Raw genomic sequence first — 25,954 nt, forward strand, 5'->3', positions numbered from 1 at the left:
GAACCCAACATCATGTCCCGAAAGAAGAACTAAAAGTGCAGAGACATTATAATAGAATAATTCAGCTGAATCTAGGCGTGACACTCTACCACCAGCGGTGATAACTGCTCCCTCCTTTTCAGCTTCTGGAAGGGTATTAAAACTGGCCTGGAGCTCCAAGGAGGTTGTTTGCCTCTGGAGCTGGCTGACAGGGTAAGACCTCAACCCCCTCCAATGATAATCTGGTTTCTGGTTTCAATATAGCTTTAAAATCATAATGGGTGTAGTTTTAATGTTTTAATTATATTTTTTATAACTTGCAAACCTCCCAGATTTACCTTGTAGGGGAGAAGGGGCCGCATAAAAAAATTGAGAAATAATAAATACCCATTTTTTACCCAATTTATTCAAATCAGCAACCATTTCTCCAATTTCCTATACGCTTAAACCAAGTAAAACTTAAATGCCCTCTTATTAGCCAATGCCAATCTGTTTGCTAGACAGGAATGAGAAGACAAGTCACTCCTGCTCTGCAAAAAGTTTTGGAACTCTTTTTTTTTTGAACAAGCAGCTGCTCCAATATAGGTCTGATTCTTACCTGCTAGGATAAAAAGGCCCACAAAAATCAGGAACACCAGCAAGTAGAGACCAACCACAGCATATTTGAGAGCAGTCAAGGATCCTAGATGGCCACAGGGTCCTGAAGCTTTCTTCTTGCTGCCTGGGCCTATAAGACAAAATTGGTGATAATGGATGTGATAGGTTCTCTATTTTGTAATATTCATTGTGAGTACAACTAGCATCCTGACAACTTCTTCTCGGCAAGATGAGAACCAAGCAACTGCATAATTCCAGTTTTTGCTAAATCTATGAAAATCTTTGCTCATCCTGCAGTACATCCACCTGAATAGCAAACTCTCCAACAGTAAAAGGTCTTTCCCTTTATCTGCTACTGATCCTTTTCATCAGAACATGTCAAAAACTGAAGTTGGGTTTTCTACGTACAGAGTAGATGTTCTGCCTCCAAGCACTGATTCCCCTGTGGGACTACCATGGACTCTGGGATGGTATGGACTCAGATGGGACACAGGTCAATGCTAGTTTGACAACATGCGTCTTACAAAGATGAAATGTATGAAACAAATGGTTTTTAAAAGAACTATGCTTTCACTTTAAGTGACGCGGAGACTCGTAACAGCTCTTTCTGAGGTGCTTCCCTTGACAGACAAATTCAATTTTTGGCAAGGATCCAATATAACCAGACCCTCTGCTATATAAGATTATATAGAGCAGTGTTTCTCAACCCTTGGCTACTTTATGATGTCTGGACTTCAACTCCCAGAATTCCAGCATGCTGACTAGGGAGGTCTGGGAGGCAAAGTCCAGACATCTTAAAGCCTGTTGTTTGGGGAATTCTGGGACTTGAATCCATGCACCTTAAAGCAATGCTGGCTGGGGAATATTGGGAGTTGAAGTCCACCCCTCTTAAAGCTGCCAGGTTGAGAAACACTGATATAGATCATTATCTGAATTGAGCCTAGTAGATTTGGTAACCTGTAGAGTGAATTCCAGAGAGGTATTAGCAGAGGTGTTAATGAGCAAAGGCTATGCTGACCACGCTCTCTCTGTGTAGTTTAAACCTAGGAAGAGTGGTGCAAGAGCTTCTTCAAGGGAAGCATGATCTTGTCCAGAATAACTATCAGGACCAATATACAGCAATTCAGTCTTGCAGCAAATTTGTGCTCTTTTTGCCCCATTAAGATACCAATCCAAGCTTTTCTTTCCCATATCCTTGGCTTGCCCCAGATTGGTAATGCATAATTGGCTGCATCTCATCCCAAAACAGTAGCTGACCTCCGGCTTTATGCAGATGTTAAATAGTGTGGGGGAAAGCACTGAGCCCTGAAGTCCTTCTCACTGGAGTAACCAAGGCCTCACATACTGTTCCTCTATAACTACAAGTTAAAACCACTCTGGTAGGAGAGGAAATATTGCAAAACAGTGCAAATCCTAGCCCCCGAAGCTGAATCAACAAGATACATGGTAAATGGTACTGAAAGCTGCTGAGATGTCTGATTGGAATCAGGCAATTGCATTCCTCCATCCACGTCCCAATCCATGTTGTTTCCATCCCATAATCAGCTCTGGATCCTGAATAGCAGGGTCCCAAATAATCTGCTTCCACTGGGACTCTGATTCTAACAGATTGTGTGAGAATACGGAATCCAATTTCTCACACATTCCCTATACAGCCAAGAAACTGGTTCACTGAGAACAAGATACCACTTTTTCAAATTAATGATCAAACTAGATACAATTGGCTTCTCATAGGTTAATAATAATAATAATAATAATAATAATAATAATAATAATAATAATAATAATAATAATAATAATAATAATTTTATTTGATTAGCCGCAACCCTCTCCCGAAGGACTCGGGGCGGCGTACAATCAAGCAGATAAAAAATACACATAAGACAAACATATATACAAAAACAGAGACATATACATATGTGCATGGAGGAGGATGGACTTAAGTGAAAGACAGTTAAAAAACACAATTTAAAATCCCCTAATAAAATTACCAAATTAAAAAACCCATCAGGAGCGTTACTAAGTTATGGTCGAGCCAGGCCAGCTATTTGGAAAAGGTGGGTCTTGAGCTTGACACGGAAGGAGCGGAGGTCAGTAGTAGTCCTAATATCCGGGGGGAGGTCATTCCACAGGGCTGGGCCCGCCACAGAGAAGGCTCTGCTCCTAGGCGCCGCCCCATGGCACTGTCTGGTAGACGGCACCTGGAGAAGTCCCTCTCTGTGCGAGCGGATGGGTCGTAGGGATGTATGGGGCAGAATACGATCCCGCAGGTAACTAGGTCCTGAGCCATGGAGCGCTTTAAAGATCGTAATCAAAACCTTGAAACGCACTCGATAGACCACAGGGAGCCAGTGCAGCTCGCGCAGGAGAGGTGTCACATGGGAGTACTTGGTACTCCCCATAATCACCCGCGCGGCCGCATTCTGGACCAACTGCAGTCTCCGAGTGCATTTCAAGGGGAGCCCCATGTAGAGAGCGTTACAGTAGTCCAGGCGAGACGTCACCAGCGCATGGGTGACTGTGCGTAAGGCGTCCCGGTCCAATAGGGGGCGCAATTGGCGCACCAGGCGAACCTGGTGGAACGCCCCCCTGGCCACGGCTGTCACATGTTCATCCATGGACAGCCTGGCATCCAGGAGGACGCCCAAATTGCGCGCCCGCTCCACGGGGGCAAGTTGAATGCCCCCAATGGCCAGAGATGGAATTATCTGGTTGAACCGGGGGGCCGGAACCCACAGCCACTCCGTCTTGGAAGGGTTGAGCCTGAGTCGGTTGTCATCCATCCAGACCCGTACAGCTTCCACACACCGGGACATCACTTCGATGGCCTCGTTGGGGTGGTTCGGGGTGGAAATGTACAGCTGAGTATCGTCAGCGTACAGATGATATCCCACCCCGAAACCACGGATGATCTCACCCAGCGGCTTCATGTATGTGTTGAACAGGAGCGGCGAGAGGACCGACCCCTGTGGCACCCCACAAGTAAGGGGGCTTAGGGTCGACCTCTGCCCCCCTGCCAACACACGTTGCGTCCGGCCGGAGAGGTAGGAGCCGAACCACCGCAAAACGGTGCCCCGGACCCCCAACCCCTCCAGTCGGTGCAACAGGATACCATGGTCGATGGTATCAAAAGCCGCCGAGAGGTCTAATAGGACCAGGATAGAGGAGCAACCCCTATCTCTGGCCCTCCAGAGATCGTCTACCAACGCGACCAAGGCCGTCTCAGTGCTGTGCCCAGGGCGAAAGCCGGACTGGCGCGGGTCTAGATAATCATTCTCCTCCAGATGTCGTGGGAACTGAGAAGCCACCACACTCTCTACAACCTTCGCCAAAAAGGGAAGGTTGGAGACAGGACGATAATTGGCCAGCTCCGTAGGGTCCAGGGAAGGCTTCTTGAGCAAGGGTCTCACCACCGCCTCTTTCAAGGCGGCCGGGAGAGACCCCTCACCCAACGAAGCGTTCACTAGGCCCAGGAGCCAGTCGCGTGTAACCTCCCAGGAAGCCAGTACAAGCCAGGAGGGACACGGGTCCAGCAAACATGTGGTAGGTCGCAGTCGTCCACGCAATCTGTCCAAATCCTCGATGGCAACCAAGTCAAACTCCTCCCAAAAAGGTTTCTCAAGACTCGCCACTGGCGTCTCGACTGGGCCACTGAAGGGGACCCAATCCTTCCGGATTTGAGCGACTTTATCCAGCAGGTATTTCCCAAACTCCTCTGCTCTACCCTGTAGAGGGGCCTCCCGCGGCCTCTGAAACAGAAGGGAGCGGGACACCCGAAACAGGGCGGCAGGGCGGTTCTCTGCGGATGCAATGAGAGCGGCACAGTATCGACGTTTAGCCGTTCTCAATGCCACTAGGTACGTCCTTAAATGGGCTCGTACCTGTGCTCGGTCCAATTCGGATCGGGAGGATCTCCAACGACTCTCTAGGCATCTCTTGCGGCGCTTCATCACCCTTAGCTCCTCGGTGAACCAAGGAGCCAGGGTGAATCGTTGCCGCCGGAGAGGCCGCAAAGGCGCCACCCGGTTCAAGGCCCCGGTAGTCGCATTATTCCACGCGGCCACCAGGTCCTCTACCCGAGGGCGGGTCAGGGCTGCAGGAGGTGGCCAATTATTATTATTATTATTATTATTATTATTATTATTATTAATAATAATAATAATAATAATAATAATAATAATAATAATAATAATAATAATAATAATAAAAACTTTAATTTATAGACCGCACCCTTTCCTAAACAGGACTCGGGGCGGTGTACAGACATATTAAAACAATGTAAATACAAAAATATAGGTAGATATACATAAATAGACAGAGGAGGTAGGTTATACACTGTACAATAGATTAAAATTCAAATATAAATTAAAATTACCCTTAAAAATTACCCCAAAATAAGGTGTTTGCCAGGAGGTTGAAGGTGGGACTATAAATCAGCCAGGCCAGCTAATTGGAACAGGTGGGTCTTAAGTTTCTGTCGGAAGGAGCAGAGATCGGTAGTAATTCTAATATCGGGGGGGGGGAGGTCATTCCAGAGGGTTGGGCCCATCACAGAGAAGGCTCTACTCCTGGGTGCCGCCCGTTGACACTGCTTAGTGGACGGCATCCGGAGGAGTCCCTCCCTGTGGGAGCGGATTGGTCGCAGGGATGTATGTAACTAGGCCGCAGGTAACTAGGTCCCGTGCCATGAAGCGCTTTGAAGATGGTAACCAATACCTTGAAACGCACCCGAAAAACACAGGCAGCCAGTGCAATAAAGAGGATGGGTGTTTGCAAGATCATGACAACTCATAGCTACCTCCATAATGCAAAAAAAAGGGGGGGGAGTGGTTAGCAAGCGAATGTTCCAGCAGAATAAATTTCAAGCTAAAGTGGGTGCCAAACAAAGCATACCAATTTACCAAGATTTCTGTAGCCTAGTTGTCTTTTCACTTTCAGTTAATCTGGTTAAAGAAGACACTGTGAACATCTGCCTTTTTGGGTTGTAAGCAGTTGCCAAAGACTTGACTCTGGTCATCTAGAATTGGTTATGGCAATTCTGAGGTGGGACAGACTTTTCTTCTAGCTCAAATTGCAGTCGGGTGGTTAAGGTAGGCATTACAAAACTTTCCTTGGCCTGAGAGAAAATAATCCATCAAACTCCAGAAGACTGCAAAGAAGCATGAAATCCAAATAGCATCCACATAAAATAGAGTAGTCCCTGTGGGACTCTGGAGGCATTCTTTTTCCTTGAAGTTATTTCCAAAGGGATCTGCCAATAGCCCTACATTAGATTCAGGGTTGACATGTACCCATCTCTTCTAGTTATCCAATGAGTGAGTCATCAATTCTTGGCACTGCGAAAACTGATTCAAATTTAGATCAACACAAAACATACCCCTCCTTCTAGTCTTGGTCACAAGTACAACTGGCGAACATAATTTACTCTGGGTGGTCCAGTCATACTTAGACTGAACTTTCTTTAAAGTATCCTTTAAAGTATCTAGACAGAATATCTGGATAGGAAAATCTGGATAGAGATACTCTAAATGGAAACAAGGACATGCATGCTCCATCAGGTTCGCCTTCCTTTGTGCCTTTGGTCACAATGCCAGAAAATCCAGTTGCCTCTCAAGAAAGCATCTTTGGGACAACCATGTCCTGGATGACTGAGAATCTCCCTAGACATCATTCATAAGGTAAATGTAAAGGTTTCTCTCACACATATGTGCTAGTCGTTCCCGACTCTAGGGAGTCGTGCTCATCTTCGTCAAAGCTAAAGAGCCAGTGCCGTCCAAAGACGTCTCTGTGGTCATGTGGCTGGCATGACTAAATGCCAAAGGTGCATGGAATGCTGTTACCTTCCCACCAAAGGTGGTTCCTATTTTTCTACTTGCATTGTTACGTGCTTTCCAACTGCTAGGTTGGCAAAAGCTGGGATAAGTAACAGGAGCTCACTCCATTATGTGGTGCTAGGGATTTGAACCATCAAACTGCTGACCTTTCTGATCAACAAGCTCAGCATCTTAGCCACTGAGCCACCGTATCACATCATGCATGCAGGTTACTTATTCCTGCTGCTTCTGCCTCAGGATTGTTGTGAAGCTAAGTTATTTTCTGAAATAGATTTCACAACCAGAGAATTAATATAGAATAGGGAAAAGAAGAAGTAAGAAACTACTGTACTTTGATATGAGGAATTTCTAGAAATGGTTTCCTTCTAGGATCTCTGTTTGTTGTCTTTTTCTGTTGGGGAACTATAGCTGTGTTCCACCAAAAAATAGGTGAGATTACTTTGGCAGGTGATTCTCAGCACCTCATAAGCACAGCAACGAAGAGAATGTTCAGAACGTTGATATCTAGGCTTTACAGCCGAGAAAGGAAAAAATTGCTCACAAAGTTGTATTTAATAAGAATGCTTGCAAAACATACTTTTTAAAAAAAATGTATCTGGCATGACAATTTTTTTACAAACCTATTGCCAATAGCAGGAATCTAACACAAACGTCCTGGGCCAAGCTGGCCATAGAATGCTGCAAAGAAGCAACATTTACTTTCAAAATGGGAAGAAAATAAAGACAAGGAAAAGTTAAGGAAAGACTGGAGATTTGCAACAGTTTACAGAGGTATCCAAATCTACAAACAGCATGTTAATGCATCTGGTAAAGAAAACACTTAATGCAGATGTTCCAAGTAATTTTTCACATTATAGCACAGAGGAAAACCCTAGAAATAGAGATTTCCCCTTTACAAGCCACTGACCCTGATTTTTAAAAAGGCCAGTGCAAATTCATCTAACCATCCAAACAATTCATTCCAAATTGCTCCTATACAATAGGTGTTTTGTATATTAGTTATTGGAATTATTGATCGATTACAGGTAGTTCTTAACCTAAAACCGTTTGTTCAGCAACAACAGAAGCTACAACACAACTGGAAAAAAGGGACCTACAACCATCATGTGGTTGTGATCACCCCAATGGTCACATGATCAAAATGCAGGTGCTTGGCAATGGTTGAAATGTCCTAAGGCTGGGGTGTCAAACTCAAGGCCCGGGAGCCAGATCTGGCCCACAAGGGGGCTTAGATCTGGCCCACCCTGGAAACAGTGAAGAATCAGCCCACGGTGCCTCTGCCAGCAAAAACTGAGCTTGCGAGAGCCATATGTGGCCCACCCAAGCTCCATTTTCACTGGCAGAGGGTTGCAGGAGGCCATCACAGCCAAAAACAGAGCTCGGGAGCCTGTTTTCGCTGGCAGAGTGCTCAGACCACCACAGACGCCCCCATCATGAGTGATGTCAAGCTGGCCACGCCTCCCTGGCCATGCCAGGTGGCCACGCCCACCGAGATCAAACACGACTCTGAAATGAAATGAACTCAATGAAATAGAGTTTGACACCCCTGTCCTAAGGTCATGGGATTGTCATTTGAAACCTTCCCAGGCAGCTACAGACAAGCAAAGTCAATGGAGGAAGCTAGTTAGCATGATTCACTTAAAAACTGCAGCGTTAAAAACTGATTTGCTTAACAACAATTGCAAAAAGTTTGTAAAATCAGGCATGATTCCCTTAACGACCACCTTGCTCAGCAATGGAAATTCTGGTCCCAGTTGTGGTCATAGGTCAAGGCCTATATGTGAATATGATGCCTGCAATCTTATTTTGTTATTATGGCATTTTGGATCACCAACATATTGGAGTTCTTGTCAACTCTTTAAGATATTTCTTAGTGACCTGGAGGCACAGTGGTTAGAATACCGTATTTCAGGCTAACTCTGCTCACATTGCCAGGAATTCAATTCCTTCAACCCTGCCCAGCTCAAGGTTGATTCCTTCCAATCTTCCAAGGTCGGTAAAATGAGGACCCAGATTGTTGGGAGCAATACGCTGACTCTGTAAAACAGCTGCTAAGCACTGTGAAGCAGTATATAATATATAATGCTATATTTCTGTAAAGCAGACAATAGAAGCACCTATTCCAGAGGTGGTATTCAGCAGGTTTTGACCAGTTCTGGAGAACCGGTAGCAGAAGTTCGGAGAACCGGTAAATACCACCTCTGGCTGGCCCCGCCCCCATCTATTCTGTGCCTCCCGAGTTCCAGCTGATCGGGAGAGAATGGAGATTTTATAATATCCTTCCCCTGCCACACCCACAGAGCCACACCCACAAAGCCACGCCACACCCACAGAATCGGTGGTAAAAAAAATTGAACCTCACCACTGAACTGCTCCTGACTTTAATAACGTTTGTTTGATCAATGGAAAAGACACAACAGAGACAATGAAGTGGGGTTATTTTAAAAAAAGTTCTGAGGGTGAATTTTGTCTCTGGATAGGAAGAAAAGGCTATAAAACAAAGAATGACAAAGTGATTGCAGGGAAAAGATAAAAGGAACACAGAAGATAGCTAACTTTAGTGCATTGTTTTTCAAATAGCAACTTTAAGATGTGTGTACTTTGATTCCCAGACTTCTCCAATCAGTGTTCTTTAGGGGAATCTGCATATGCTTAATTGTGGCATGGATGGCTGGACAGTAACTACCAGCAATTAAATCTTTGCTGAATATTGATGCCTGTTGAGGATTAATAGAGGCCCAGTACTCTTCAACATCTTCATCAATGATTTGGATGAGGGAATAAATGGGGAACTCATCAAATTTGCAGATGACACCAAGCTGGCAGGAATAGCCAACACTCCAGAAGATAGGCTTAAGATACAGAAGGATCTTGACAAACTTGAACATTGGGCACTATCTAATAAAATGAAATTCAATGGTGAAAAGAGTAAGGTTCTACATTTAGGCAACAAAAACGGAATGCACAGGTACAGTATAGGTGGTACCGTGCTCAATAGTAGTAACCATGAGAGGGATCTTGGAGTCCTAGTGGACAACCATTTAAATATGAGCCAGCAGTGTGCAGCAGCTGCCAAAAAAGCCAACACAGTTCTAGGCTGCATCAACAGAGGGATAGAATCAAGATCACGTGAAGTGTTAATACCACTTTATAATGCCTTGGTAAGGCCACATTTGGAATACTGCATTCAGTTCTGGTCGCCACGATGTAAAAAAGATGTGGAGACTCTAGAAAGAGTGCAGAGAAGAGCAACAAAGATGATTAGGGGACTGGAGACTAAAACATATGAAGAACGGTTGCAGGAACTGGGTATGTCTAGCTTAAGAGAAAGAAGGACTAGGGCAGATATGATAGCAGTGTTCCAATATCTCAGGGGTTGCCACAAAGAAGAGAACTATTCTCCAAGGCCTCTGAGGGTAGAACAAGAAGCAATGGGTAGAACAAGAAGCAATCAAGGAGAGAAGCAACTTAGAACTGAGGAGAAATTTCCTGACAGTTAGAACAATTAATCAGTGGAATAGCTTGCCTCCAGAAGTTGTGAATGCCCCAACACCAGAAGTTTTTAAGAAGATGTTGGATAGCCATTTGTCTGAAACGTATAGGGTTTCCTGCCTAGGCAGGGGGTTGGACTAGAAGACCTCCAAGGTCCCTTCCAACTCTACTATTGTATTGTATTGTATTAAACAAGGCAGCTATTTGAAAAGATTAGCCATATAAAGTCCCTTGCAATTACAGTTTTGAAGTTCTAAAAAAAATAATTCAGGAACATTTGTGACCATACTTAGCAGGGATGAAATAATTTCACAGTTTTCTAAGGACAAAAAGAGAGAGAGAGAGAAAGGTTTTTTTTGCAGCATATCAGCTAAATTTAAAACACTATCTCAGCACTGAGAACTTGGCTAAGTGATGCACTGAGAGATCAGCTTGTCTCTGGAATGCTGAAGCTTTCAAAAACATTACAAAAATTAAGGTTTTAGGAAGCATTTGAAATCTCCGTGGAAACGGCTGTTAGAGACACCATAGAACAGCATTTGGCAGTAAAAGCAAATAGGAAGAAACTTTCCATAGCATACAAACAGTAAAATGCCAAAATGAAAAGGGTTACCATGTGGCAGGGATTCACAGACACCGGTTCAATATTGATTTAAAGGAGAAATATATAGAAAATACAACAAGAGATCTTGTCACTGAGCAAAAAGCCAAGCCTTTGTTAAAGATAAACAGCTATTTTAAACATTCTGCAGTGGCGTGTGCCATCGATAAAAGAACTTTATAATGAAATGAAACAAGGACAGATAACCTGGAAACTTATAGCAAAAAAAAAAAAAAATCAAATGAGACTAGCAATACAGCTCATACCATACGTTAAAGAGATTCCATATGTAAATGGCACAACCACATCAATCCAATTGGACACTGGTTCTGCTTCGTGAGTTATTGTTGTTGTTGTTGTTAGTTGCGAAGTCATGTCTGACCCATCACAACCCCACGGACAACATTCCTCCAGGCCTTCCTTTCCTCTACCATCCTCTGGAGCCCATTTAAGCTCACACCTGCTGCTTCGGTGACTCCATCCAGCCACCTCATTCTCTGTCATCCCATTCTTCTTTTGCCCTCAATCTTTCCCAGTATTAGGCTCTTCTCCAGTGAGTCCCTTCCTTCTCATTAGGTGGCCAAAGTATTAAGGGTTTCATCTTCAGGATCTGGCCTTCTAAAGAGCAGTCAGGGTTGATCTCCTCTAGAACTGACCGGTTTGATCGTCTTGCAGTCCAAGGGACTCTCAGGAATCTTCTTCAGCCCCATAGTTTAAGGGCCTCAATTCGTTGGCGCTCAGACTTTCTTATGGTCCAACTTTCACAGCCATACATTGCAACTGAGGAAAACATAGTCTTGACTATACACACTTTTATTGGCAGGGTGAAGTCTCTGCTTTTTAGTATGCTGTTATATGAATTATACCACATCATAAATCTGAGCAATATTTCAGAGATGCTAAACTGAAGCAAACAGAAATGCAACTTGCAATTTAAACTAAAGCAACTTGTAGCAATAGCACTTGGACTTATATACCGATTCACAGTGCTTTACAGCTCTTTCAAAGTGGTTTACAGAATCAGCATATTGACCCCAACAATCTTGGTCCTCATTTTACCAACCTAAGAAGAATGGAAGGTTGAATCAACTTGAACCGGTGAGAATCAAACTGCTGGTAGTCAGCAGAACTAGTCTGCAATACTGCATCCTAACCACAGTGCTACCACAGCTCTTATGCTGGAAAAAAGATTATTATCATCTAAGTGATACCTACAACTGTAATCTAAGATAACCCGCAAGATTTAATGGACTCACGTGCTGTGAAAACAGGTGGACCGCATTTGGGGGCATCACTGACTAAGGAACCAATCAGTCAGTTGGATCTTCATTGACAGCTTATGAGCTACACTGTTTATCAATAATACTGCCAAGAGTAATTTGAAAAAAAAATGTATTTATTTACTTTATTTGTCAAATATATATAATCCTTGTGCTGTCCAGATTCCCAAGAGGGAGGGAATGTATTCCAGAGGAGCAGAAGACAGAGCAGTTTAGATAATTTGTGTCGGAGAAAGAGAGTTAAGATGGATCTTCTCTAATAGTTCCCAGAGTATGTTTTATGGTGCAGACATCCTGCATCCTGCTTTGGCAAGCTTTCTGTCTATAGGTGAGGAACAATAAAGGAAGCTACTTAGAAGAATCTGATTGTCCCTTCCTTGGTTTTTGAAGCCAGACATCGCCCATCTCACTTACAGAGTGATTCCGGATGTTGCACAATTAAAAACATTAAACCATATAAAAATATCATTATTCAGTAAAAGGTACTAGTTAAAACAAGCATAGAATAATTAAAGTTAAGAGGGTAGGAAAAGGACGGTTAAGGCGCTAACCAACCGAGTGAAGCGAGCGAGTGAGCACACTCACATTTGTGCACTGGTAGGGAAGGTAACAGAGGTGGGTTGCTGCTGGTTAGGCCTGTTTCAGCCGAACCGGTAGCGGAATTCAGACCTGGGTCACAGAACCGGCAGTGACCCAAGCCTAACATGCTCCCAAACCAGTTCCTTCAGTGCTGGTTGGGCACCGCCATTTTGAATTTTAGTAACTGCACTTGCGCAGTTCTCTGTAAATTGTTCTGTGCATGTGCGCAGAACAATTTACATTGAACAGTGCACGCACATTGCACGTGGGTTGCGAACCGGCAGTAACGCCAGAAGCAACCCACCCCTGGAAAGTAAGTGAATCCCCCCGCTGATGCAATCCCTTCATGGACATCAATACTGTTGGATAACTGATGGATTTTCTTTTGGGAAACAGACTTTCTCTACCTTTCTAACTCAATTTGAAGCCATAACCCATTTCAGGTGGCATAGTGGAAGAATGTCAGAAAGGAAGGAAAGCTTGCACACCAAATCAAAAGCAGATTTTAAAATGGATGAAAATAAACCAAGAGCAACCTTAACCAAATATTGCAAATTATGCAAATTTGTCTGTTTGGTTTCTAACTTAACTGTTTTTTGTGATGTGTGAACAAAGGCCCTAGAAATGAAACTATAGCATTTGTCTTTTGGATTGACATGTTGACATTATTCTTCGTACTTCTAGACCGCCCCGAGTCCTTTTTGGGAGAGGGGGCGGTCTAGAAGTACGAAGAATAAATAAATAAATAAATAAATTTTGGAATGGAAGTTTCTAGGCTGGAAGAAAGCCGAGTTAATAGGTTTTACTCTGTTGAAGATTTTGACAGACATTTGGATTTTCTTCCATGCCCTAATTTGAATTTAACATTGGTTTGAACAGATTGAAAATTAAGTGGGACTTGTTGACCACATCCCAGAAGGGGTTTTTCCCTCACATAAATTCACCATTGCAGCTGCTACTCTGGCTTTCCCAGAATAAACGGGAGTGTCTCCCAAAAGGCAAATTTTTACCTCATTTGGCAACTTTGAGGTCTCTTTTTGACCTAGATACTGCTGCCTGTTTCTAAAAACATATGGGATTGTGCTGTAATGGGGACGTCCTTATGCCTAGCTTAAGACTGTATTTTTTAACTTTAGCAACTTTAAGATGCTGGCTGGGGAATTCTGGAAGATGAAGTCCACCCATCTTAAAGTTGCCAAGGCTGAGAAACCTGACCTAAGAAAGAATTTAATACAATGGAGATTCTCCCCTCCAAAAATGCTTTTTAGGAATGAAGCAGAAAGAAATATATGATAGGCCTAATATGCTTAGTATAGATGGGAATCCAATAGCTGTTTGGTGAGATTTTCCTGAAAGAAGCAACTCCAAGCCTAAAATTTCTCAAATTCTTAAATATAATAGAATTAAATCTCAAAAATTATTACATGAGTGCAGCTCGGGAAACAAGATTATATTACCAAACTCTAACACCTAGATTTACAAGGTGCCACAAAGCTCAACATGTCACCCTTCCTGTTTAATTTCTTCGTGAAACCACTGGTGTGATCATCCTTCAAGATGGGGTCTTATATCAGTAATATCCATCATCAGTTGAACTGTATCTCATCCCTATTCTGGACAAGTGATGCTGTAAAGATCTTGTTCCAGTGCCTGGAGTTTGTTGGGGGCTGGATAGGGAAGAATAGCTTTGACCCTAATCTAGGGATGTAAGTGCATGGATTTATAGTACAGGAACTCTCCATCTTTAGTTGTGAATAGGATTATACTTTCCCAGATAGGACTGGTATCTAATTTGAAAGTCTTCTTGGATGCCAGGTGGTAGCTGTGTTCACAAAGGCCTTTGCATAAATTCATCTGTTGTGTCAATTTTGCCTGTTCAGGAGATCACCTATGCTTTGGACAATTCATGTGTGGACTATGTCAATATTTCAAGATGCTAACCTTGAAGACCACTCAAAAGCTCAAAATGGACCAGAATGTGGTGGAGTGACTAGTGATGGGTGTGCCATAGTACACCTATGCCACACTTTTGCTACATGAGCTATGTTGGTGACCAGTAAGTTTCAATTAAATCTCAAAGAAAGACATAATGAGGTTATCCTTTTTATAGCATCTTTTTCAAATTGAAATGTGAGGAGACAGACAACCAGGCAGAAAAGATGTGTAAAGGAAAACAGGGAGAACATCTCCTTTTGAGAAGATAGAACTATTGGCATAGCATAACAATAATTAGACATTCCAAACTTACAGATTCAGAAGCTGTGAGGTTTGATGTACTCACTGATTGGCCAAAGGTAATACTATTTATTCATTCACAAGCAGAATTGAGCCATTTGAGGATTCCTAATTTCATATACCAATTAAATTAAATTTGTATTTAATTAATTCAATTCAATTCAATTGTAAAAGTTAATCTGAAAATTCATAATGCTTTTTCTCAATAAGGAATACAGTAGAACCTCTGGTCACAACCATAATTTATTCCATAACATTGGTCCCAACCCGATTTGGTTGTGACCCGAAACCTAATTTTGGAAATTTGGCTCTTACAAAAAAATGGCGTGGAAGGGAGAATCAGCCATGAAAAAAAATTGTAAATGTTTTGGTTGGGACCTGATTTGGTCATGGTCAGAAGCGTTTGTGACCAGATCTACTGTAGACTTTAAGCTAAGTGTCCTGTGATTTCCTGAACCTTCCCTGCCCCATAGAAAAGGATGTTAGGTTTTATACTTTTCAATTCTCTGATCTAATAGGATGAAACCTCTGTACACAATCCATACAATTTTAAGTCAAAAGATGACAGCAGTTTTATTTTTGTATCAAAATGAAAACACAGACAGGAGTAGTTCACTGTCGTAGAAACTATTACTTTTCAAAGCAACACAGACTAGCCTATTTCTGAATTCCATTATTTGGAGAAGGACATATTTGCAAAAAGAGGAGGAGGTACTTTGGTGGTGAAAGGTTTTTTTTAATATCACAGTGCTGTAATACACACACACACACACACACACACACACACACACACACACACACCCTTAAGGCAGTATGGTTGGTTCCATTCAATCTCTTTTTTCAGTGCCAGGTCAAAAGGATTCTATTTGCTAAAGCATTTTAATATGCTGGGTTGTCTGTTGTGGAATCGTTATTTTGCTTTTTAATTCATTGCATTGTTACAGAAGTGAGTGGAACAAGCAGTATAAGTACCAATTAAATTACCAAAGATGTGAAGAAATAGGTAACAATTCAAATCTCCATGATATCATGGGCATACAGTCTTGGATACAGAATACACTGGCCATCTAGAAATATTCTGCCTCCTTATTCACATCAATAAAATTCTAAATTATCTGGCAGATGATTACTTGGTTTTATATTTATTTATACTATTATTAATAAATACACAATATTTATATATAAACTCTATGCTCCTTGTACTAGAACTCTTGTGTTAGGAATATAATCTAACAGTTGGGTTGGCAATAGATAAATCATATAACAATGCTGTACCTGTTTCTTTAAATCATGCTGTAAATGTGATTGGCTGCTGTTTCCTCAATCGGCCATAAGATGGAGCCAGAATCACTGTTGCATGCTGATCTGATCTGATCTGATCTGAGTGTTTTGGAAGCTGGCTGTTAGAAGTGCTGTAAGCTATTGTAAATATTGCGACTGCTAGCAAACTTTGTGTACCGGACTGTTTGTATGATTGTGGACTATGTTATTTGGATTATCCCTTAACTGAAAGATTTTGATGACTGACTGTCTTATCCGTGTATGACTTGGACTGTTTGATGGACTCTGATACCTCTATTTCCGTGAAAGTAAAAGCCTATTTAAACTGCAGTGTCTCTGTATGCTGGTGTGCGTGTTCTTCCATACCACTCTCATTACGCTTCTCTGCACACTCGCTCTCCTAACGGGAGCTTATTTACTTAACATCTTGGTTTCCCAATTTCTAGCCTGGTGACTTACAGTACATCAAACTGGCTATCTTTGGAATAATGGAGATAACATTATGGTAATGTCAATGAGCGGCACAGTGGCCTAGAAGGGAAGATGCTTGCCTCCCACTTGGAAGGTTGTAAGGTGACCAACCGTCCTCCTTTAGGGAGGACAGTTCTTCTTTCGTAAGTTCTGTCCTCCCTCGAAAAGTGTCCTCCTACATGTCCTCCTTTTCGATATTTGAAGACTAATCTGTTGCGCGTTATGTGACGTATTTGTATTTGACGAGACCTTGAGAGAGAGCGCTGCGTGCAAGTGGCTTTGTTTACTTCTTACCAAAACACAACACGGCACATACGCACGCAGTAGACTCATGGCACATCGGCAATTGAATGACTCACGGTAATTATTTCTTTCTCAGTGAATATTCAATTATACAGAGGTAAGTACAATTCACATTTTATTAAACAGTTTTTAATGGTGTTTTTTTTTACTTCATCGCAAGTATATTGAACAGATATTGAATCTTGTGTTGAATTTTTATCTAAAGAAATGCTAGACATTAAAATAGACGACAATTGTCTCTTTGAAGAAATTAGAATACTGAATGTATATTTAAATTATGAAAAATTAATACAATGGGAAAATCAACATGTTGAAATTGATAAAAGATGGGTGGATATTTTCAACCATTTCAAAAATGAACATATTCCATGTGAACATTTATTTATACTTGTTCAATTTACGTTGTGCTGCCCTGGAACTAATGCAGCAGTTGAAAGAGTTTTTTTCAATTGCCAATGATTTTTCGACAAGTGAGAAATCGAGATTGAATGTTGATACTCTACCTGCAGCACTTGCCGTAAAATTCAATATGAAGGATATTTCTTGTTCAGATATTTCCAATATATTGTTAGATGATGATACATTGACAAAAAATATTAATTCAATGGAAAAGTACTCATTTAAATAATAATTAACAGGCATGTAAGCATAATTACAATATAAAATGTTGCAAATGTTTTTATTATGCATATATCATATTTTAGTGTATTATTGTTGCAATGAATAAAATATTTCTTTTATTTACGATATATTTTTTCCAATTTATTTGTCCTCCTTTTCATTGTAAAAAAGTTGGTTACCTTAGCATTTTGGACAATAGAACGTGTTTTGTCCTCCTTTTCATTGTAAAAAAGTTGGTCACCTTAAAGATTGGGACTTCAATCCTAAATCGTGACAGATGTTTCATTATCAGGGCACAAGGAGAAAATATCTGCTGTGAACTCTGCATAGGCATCAGGAAGGGCATCCAATCAGTAAATACTCAGCTCCATTCAGTTGCCCTGACTCCACCCCAAATAAAAGGATTAAAGGGTTGTAAAAAGAAAAAAATATATGGTAATGGCAGTGCAGCAAAGAACAACTTTGGACTATTTCACTTATAGGCTGGCAAAGAGCTCATAGGCCAAATGTCAACTCCTAATGTTGTCATAGTGAGGGAAGGGGGGAAACGCATTCCACGCATACTGTTGGCTGAAGTCGGGTCTCAGATTACTGCAGCAGGTTTGGGAGGGGTGCACCTCATTGGGAAATGTGATTTATGACACAGACTGAGGGGAGGGGAGGAACAAGGTTAAAGTTCAGCTATAACTCAAACAAAGCTAAGACCTGGCTACGAAAAGATCTTGCCTATGATGCTCCTAATAAATGACTAGTTTTGTATTGAAACTTGACTCGATACTCATGAATCAATTAGGGCATTTTTAGGAAACCTGATACCAAGTTTGGGACAGGGCTAGGTGCAAGTGGATACAGGCCCAAATCACAATTGGTTTTAACAATATCTTAATAATCTGGAAGAAACACAGAACCAGTTTTGTAAATGAGCAAAGTCTGCATGGTTTGTTTGGCCATTGGCCCTCCCCGCCTCTTCCCCCCATACTTAGTTACTCTTCCTATGTGTATCTGTGGTTTCATACCAGTTTAGGAAGGACAGCACTTTCCCCCAAACCACAATTACTTAGGTAACTGCAAATAAAGTACGTGCCCCATTCTCCTTCATCATGATGGCTGCAGTATAGATCAAAAAGTAAAAATGGTGGCTGTGCCCACACCAGAGGTGGGTTCCTACCAGTGTGGATCGGTTCGGCCGAGTACATAGTAACTCGGCCAGCCAGGCCCCTGAACCGGTTCTATCGGCAGCACCATAGGCGCTGCCATCTTGTTTTTTGCTTCTGCGTATGCACAGAAGCATTTTTTAACCTACTGTGCATGCACGCATAGGGTAAAGCAATTGTGCGTGCCCAAAACATGTCCCTGAGCGAACCGACAGTAGAAGAAGCCCGAACCCACCCCTGGCCCACAGCATCAAAGCTCTATTCCTTTTTGGATAGTACACATATTTTAAAAGGGAAAGTGCTTCAACTATGCAGTTTCAGCCACTATCCTGACCTTTTTTTTTTAATGTCCCCAAGCTTCCCCTTTCTTCATGCTAAGCCATAATTACAGTTCATAAACTAATGGTAAATGACAGCTTCAAACTGACCTACTACCCTGAACCAAGCTATGTTTCACATACTTGCATATCCCAGTAAATTAAAAACATGTTACTCATAGTTTATTCCGAAATACAATAATAAATCACTAAGATAATTCTTTTAAATACCCAAATTGTTTCTCTGGAGGAAAAAACAAGGGATTTCTTAAGGAGTGATTAAGCTATGATATAACATCCTTGCCTCTCTCCTCTCTGTTGCAATATGTCTTTAATTACTGGCATAGTTTTATTGTCAACTTGTGGCCTTCGTCTTGTCACTGGCCAAACAGATGGAGCTAAGGTTTCAAAATGAGGAAAGTTACAATCTGTTTTTCTGATATTAATACTCATACCAGGCCCTTAGGGAGCATGATGAAAATTAGAACCTATTGTTCCTATTCTGAAACAGAAAAAGGTCTTAGGTGGTCTCTCATATAAATTTAAACATGCATATATGATCTCTGTGAGGAAGAAATCTCTCATTTGCCCAGTAACCTTTCAATTCCAAACCTGGATGTATTACCAGATATTGGTATAGTGGTGCTATTCAATCTACCCATCAGCACCACTAGCCCAATATAATGGCACATATCAGTGGTGGGATTCCTCCCCACAGCATCTCCTTAAGTCTCATTCTCCAGGTGTGCCTGGTGAAGATGGGCAGGGCACTCTCCTCATGAGTAGCCTGCTCCATCTGCGCTGATCACGCCTTCTCTGCACTCTCCGAGCCCTTGCATCAAGAGGAGGTGGTTCTTGCTTCTCATCTGAGCTGTGCCTCTCCTGTTCATCCTGCCTCGGTTCCTCCATGCCTGCCGGCTTTACTAATTCCAAAAAGGCTTGCCTAGACTGACTCTGCCCTTCCCCAGTTTCCTCCAAGGCCAATGCAGTTGCGTTCTCACTCGCTGTCAGTCCTTATGCCAGCTCATCTTCCGCCGCAGATTCAGACTCTGACAGGGGCATGACACCACGTGTGTGTGTGTCCCACTTTGCTCTGGGACTTGCCAAGAATGTGGGAGCATTTGAGGAAAATGTGGGGCATTAATGGTGAGTTTGAACTCTCAGCTGGCTGTGCGGCTTTCGTGCCTTGTCCTAGGGTCATCACACAAATGCACATCAGTCAATGTGGTTCATGTCTTTGCCTCTTGCTGGAAAATCATCAGATCAGCATACTGGACAAGGAATTCCAGATTCTGGAAATCGCCACTGAATTATGTAGGACTTTGAACTTCACTCTGATAACCATCATTTTTAATTACAATACAATACAATAGCAGAGTTGGAAGGGACCTTGGAGGTCTTCTAGTCCAACCCCCTGCCTAGACAGGAAACCCTATACCGTTTCAGACAAATGGCTATCCAACATCTTCTTAAAGACTTCCAGTGTTGGGGCATTCACAACTTATGGAGGCAAGCTGTTCCACTGATTAATTGTTCTAACTGTCAGGAAATTTCTCCTCAGTTCTAAGTTGCTTCTCTCCTTGATTAGTTTCCACCCATTGCTTCTTGTTCTACCCTCAGGTGCCTTGGAAAATAGTTTGACTCCCTCTTCTTTGTGGCAACCCCGGAGATATTGGAACACTGCTATCATGTCTCCCCTAGTCCTTCTTTCTCTTAAGCTAAACATACCCAGTTCCTGCAACCGTTCTTCATATGTTTTAGTCTCCAGTCCCCTAATCATCTTTGTTGCTCTTCTCTGCACTCTTTCTAGAATCTCCATATCTTTTTTATATCGTGGAGACCAGAACTGAATGCAGTATTCCAAGTGTGGCCTTACCAAGGCATTATAAAGTGGTATAAACCCTTCACGTGATCTTGATTCTATCCCTCTGTTGATGCAGCCTAGAACTGTGTTGGCTTTTTTGGCAGCTGCTGCACACTGCTGGCTCATATTTAAATGGTTGTCCACTAGGACTTAAATGGTTGTCCACTAGGATTACTGAATATGTTCCAATAAAAGCACAATAAGAAAAAAGATGGTCTATTACTGAAGGAGGCTATTTACTCTTACAGCAGCCTACTTTCTCCTCACTCCTAATTTACCCTGCCAAAGCCCTGGATTTCCTTATAATTAAAGTTACCACAAAGCCAAATCTGGCAGACTTCGTGGCATAGGGATGTGCTGTACAGACTGTAGGAACCCTAATTGACTAGGATCACAGCAAAAATCCTCATTTAAAAAAAACACATTTAAACAGCAATAAAGAAAGTTGCACTTGTTAGAAGAGAGTAGGACAAAAGTGAATCATGTAAATCTTATCACGTTACAAAAAAAAAGTTAAAACACTTCTCTATCTAAAAACGTCCTCAATTAAAAGTTTGGAACAGCTCTAATCAAGATCAAAAGAGAACATCAAGTTTCTGGTTTTCATTTTTCAGAAAAACCACAATTACAAAAATTGTTTTTACAAGTGCAATGTTATTAGCAAGGCAAACCTTAACATGTGTGGCAAATTTCGGCTGTGGTAAATTGCTCGTGTCAAAGTGGTACTTTCCAGAGTCCATGCTGGAATATGCCAACAGACAGTACATCACTCTTGTAGTCATAAAAGTAGCTTAATTGTCTTGGTCTTACGCTAAAGAAGTCCAGATGGTTTAGGTCAGAGCTACCAAATGCAAGACCTGCAGTTTGGACACTCCACACAATTTTCCGCACACTTCGTTGCTGAGAAGTTGCACCCTTTGAAGGTTAAAAGCATCTCCCTACTTCATTTATTGCTCAGATTCTTGAGGAATAGTGAAATTCAAAATTCCTTGCACTTGGAAATTAGTTTCACTTATTTTAAGAAGTAGCCCATGATCTTTGAGTGACCTATTCCAGACATCTAATTTAGTAACCAGAATCACACATGAATCAGGCTAAATTGTGATTTGTCTAAATCCATTATGGCTTAGATGCCAAGAAAAACCAGCAAGTCATCATCTTCATTTAATGACCCCCATAATCCCTTGCAGTGCAAAGTGTAGGCAATTGAATGGAGCTAGCAGAGTGTTTTAATGGCCAGATGCCCTTCCTGTCGCTAATGCCAAATTTTGTTCAGCGAATATATTCTCAGTGTGCCCACAGAGAGAAATACCTGCCTCTACCTAGGAACAAACTCACAGCCTCCTGATTGTGAGGTGAGAGCTCCACCTTTAGGCTACCGCATCACTGCCAAAGAAACCCAAGTGACCTGAATATATTAAAGTTGCTTATAGGACTGGATGAAAGCTCTAATGACTGAAAAATTGGCTGCACCTTGCTTGACTTCAGTTTGTTCAGTTTCTTGAAGAAGAGATGGCTTAAAAATGTTTAAAATGGAAGGGTCAAAACTCAATGCATATTCCCAATCTGCCAGCAGCACTAAAATGTTTTCATAAAAGGTTTAGCTTTTTTTCAGAGGGCTGGAAAAGTTGTAGATTGTTGTAGAGAATAGAAAGGATAACCTTTGCAGAGAGAGAGGGGGGGAGGGAGGGAGGGAGGGTGGGAGGGAGGGAGGAAGGAAGAATCCGCTACCAGGGCAACAAAGAGATAAACATGGCTTAAATCTATACCAAGTTGGAAATTTTTGAAAGTGTCTTATCGCTTAATGACCAGTTTAGATTGGCCACACTCCTAATTCACAGGAATTGAAACTTCAAGGTTCTGCTTTCTGTAGTCATTTTAGAGTCTAGACAAAGAGGTCTTATTTTTGCACAGTGTCTTGATATGGTCTACTGTCTAAGGCAACCAGGCATTTTATATTACAATTTCTACCATATATTTTTTACTCATTTTCTCTGTCTTTTATTGTCAATGTTTTTGTGACACTAATGTCCCACTACCCAAGATATTTTTTTCCACCACTGTTTCAGAAATGCATTACTATCTTGGCAATGTGTGCTTGATTTCCCATTGTGCATCACTTAATGTTTTCTTTTCATTTCCCATTTATAAATTCAGTGAAATTATTTTGCAATTTTTTGTTGTCCTGAATAAAGTGTCATCTGTAATAACATAGGAAAAACATAGAGTAACAGAATTGGAAGGGGCCTTGGAGGTCACCCAGTCCAACTCCCAGCTCAAGCAGGAGACCCCCATACCATTTCAGACAGGATAGAATAGAATGGAATGGAATGGGAATTGGGAATTGGAATGGAAATAGAATAGGACCTTGGAGGACTTCTAGTCCAGCCCCCCACTCAGGCAGGAGAACCTATACCATTTCAGATAAGTGACTGTCTAGTCTCTTTTTAAAAACCTCCAGCACCCACAATTTCTGAAGGCAAGCTGGCTGTCCAGTCTCATCTTGAAAGCTTCCAGTGATGGACCTAAACCTCAAATATGCTGATGGAAAAATCGGTCCCACTCATTGATACAAGGATGCAAATCTGTGCTGCTTAACAAGAAGGTTTTTTAAAAAGGGTTCATTATACAGTGGCTTGCTGTGTCAAAGGCAAATTTATACAATGGCCATTTAAACCTCATTGTACACGGGCGAGTGTGTATACATGTGGTTTAAGGAAGGGTTGTACTCCAGTATTAAATTCATTAGATTTGCATGCTAAGTGCCTTGCGTTCCAGTCCCTGGCATGTCTTAATGTTTATTTACTGACATTTAGAAATAGTATATCCTGGAATCCAAATTCATACATACCATACTACAAAACTAGAAACAAATATAGAAATAAGAGACTGCAAGTAATGAAAACTGCAAACTAACCCAAACAATACAATTATGAAAATGCTTAGCCAAATAAAAATACCTCGATCCAGTGCCAAAATAATTAATTTTAAAAATCAAAATTCAGACTTGGTATGGAAGAAGAAAATATTAAACTATATGAACTAATGTCTGGTTCATAGTGACCTAGCACTTATGCTGGACTACGTGCCGTCTGCCTCAGCAGTTATGTGGAAAGACTGGTCTAGATTTAGTACTCAGATGATAGAATCCCATAGTACATTCATCTACCACAGGGGTGTCAAACACAAGGCCCGCGGGGCACATCTGGCCTGCACTGTGGTCAGATCCAGCCCAGGGGCTGGCCTAGAAAATGTAAGGGGCCAGCCTGCATCACTTCAGCCTGATCTACCCAATGTGAAGGGGAAACATGGGGGGAGTGTGACTTCAGCTCAGTCTACCCAATGTAAAGAAGAAACATGCCAGCAGTTTGGGGAGTGGCGTCAAGCTGGCCATGCCCACCCAGTTGGCCACACCCATCCAGTCGGCAATGCCCAGTGAGTGGCATCAAGATGACCAGGCCCACCCATTTGGCCACACCCACCTAGTCAACCATGCCCCCCCAGCCCCCCAAGGTGAACCACAGCCCTGATGTGGCTTCAATGAATTTGAGTTTGACACCCCTGATTTACCACTTTCACTGTTACTTCAAAATAGCCCTCTACCGAGTTACACTTGGGGATGGAACTCTGATGTGTCTGAATCTGTTCACACATTGCTCAGTCTGGTTTTGTATTATATCACAACGTGCCCGTTCAGTTCATGAAGCCACTTTTCTGTACTGTGTTTCCCATATGCCCCAACTGCATTCTAAAATGCGATTTATCTCCCCAAATACACATTGCACGGCGAACAATATTTTTCTGATTGAGAACAGTGCTGGAAATTTGACAACAGGGGGATTCTCAATCTTTAATGAGGAATTGGTTTAAGTGGTGTAATTCAAGAATGTCCATATAAGAATTTGCATAAATTAGCACTCCTGGTCTACACATCATCATGCTCCTTTGATTCTTGATGTAAGGCTCTTTGATCTCAGAACTCTTCCTGGGACTTACCGTCATCACAGAGGTTCAGCTTTGAGAGGTTCTTTCCATCAAATGGCTCTTCAAGGATGGATCCATTCTCTCTTTCACCCAAAGTGTGCAGATACATGGCTTTATTCTCCATCCTATGCAAGGCACATAAAAGAATTCATTGAAAAACTGGAGAAGATCGATTGATCTTTACGTTATATATTTTGCATGCATGCGCTGAACATTCTGAGATGTTACTGAAGCGTTATCAATTCAGACTTCAACATCCACTCCAACTTGTTTGGCTAATGTTGGGGGCAGTGACAGGAATCAATAGACATAAGAAGCATGAAGAGGGCAACCAAAACAATCTGAATCCAATCTGAAAGTGTTCTAATCCTTTTTATACAAGTCTTTTTATACAACTAGAACATAAGGGGAAAAAGTCTAACAAGTCTAATATGACTGAGATGTATAAACTGAGACAAGGCATGATAAAGTAGACAGGAAAAAAAATTCTCCTCTCAAAACTTTACAATTAATTCGCATCAAGTGAAGATAATTGAAAACAGATTTAGAACAGATATAGGAAATAATTAACTCAAGGGATTCACTGTCAAAAGATATGATGGGATAAGAGTGACGGCAACAAACGTGGGTGATTTAAAAGGGGATTGTATAAGTTCCTTGGAGAAGGGCTGTTTTAAAGACTCTGTGGGTCTTTAAACCCTTGGGTGGAAGGGTTACTTCCAAATCTTGGTATCTTCCAAATACCACTTGCTGTATGTATCTATCTGTTGAAAGTACCTCAGAAGTATCTGGCCACAATGGGAATCAACATATTGGACTAAGATGAGTTTTCATCTGATGCAGCTGTGCTTGTGTGTCTTACAGCTTTCATTTACTTCTGTGGAGACTGCTGGATTTGATCTGGATCCCCCACTTGGGATCAGAAGATCAGTGAATATTTGCAGCTGCTCTGAAGCATAAAATTTTGGCATCCCAAAGAAGATCCATAATCAGTGATGATGGACATTTGGCACAGATAGCATACTACTGCATGACCGACTGATGTATAACTATTGATAGAAATCAAACCCTACCGAAGTACAGGTAGTTCTCAACTTACAACAGTTCATTTAGTGACCATTTGAAGTGACCTATGACTATTTTTCACATTTTACAACCATTACAGCATCCCCATGGTCACGTGATTCAGATGCTCGGCAATTGACTCATATTTATGATGGTTGCAATGTCCCGGAATCATGTGATCACCTTTTGTGACCTTCTGACAAGCAAAGGCAATGAGGAAGCTAGATCAGTGTTTCTCAAACTTGGCGACTTTAAGTCCTGTGGACTTCAACTCCTAGAATCCCCCAGCCAGCATAG

General features: G+C 41.8%; 1 protein-coding gene across 1 annotated transcript in view; it reads right to left on the minus strand.

Annotated features, from left to right (window-relative positions):
- Positions 1-25,954, minus strand: part of SCARA5 (scavenger receptor class A member 5) — a 137,375-nt gene that overhangs the window by 101,436 nt on the left and 9,985 nt on the right. The window contains exons 2-3 of the mRNA XM_081944900.1: positions 24,605-24,717; positions 578-706 (exon numbers count right to left, since the gene is read on the minus strand). Of these exons, the coding sequence (XP_081801026.1) occupies positions 578-706; positions 24,605-24,716 (241 nt within the window). The 5' untranslated portion in view covers position 24,717. The remainder of the gene's footprint in view (positions 1-577; positions 707-24,604; positions 24,718-25,954) is intronic.

The sequence above is a fragment of the Natrix helvetica genome (assembly GCF_964273705.1).
Source record: "Natrix helvetica genome assembly, chromosome: 2".
In the NCBI taxonomy this organism is placed as follows: Eukaryota; Metazoa; Chordata; class Lepidosauria; order Squamata; family Natricidae; genus Natrix; species Natrix helvetica.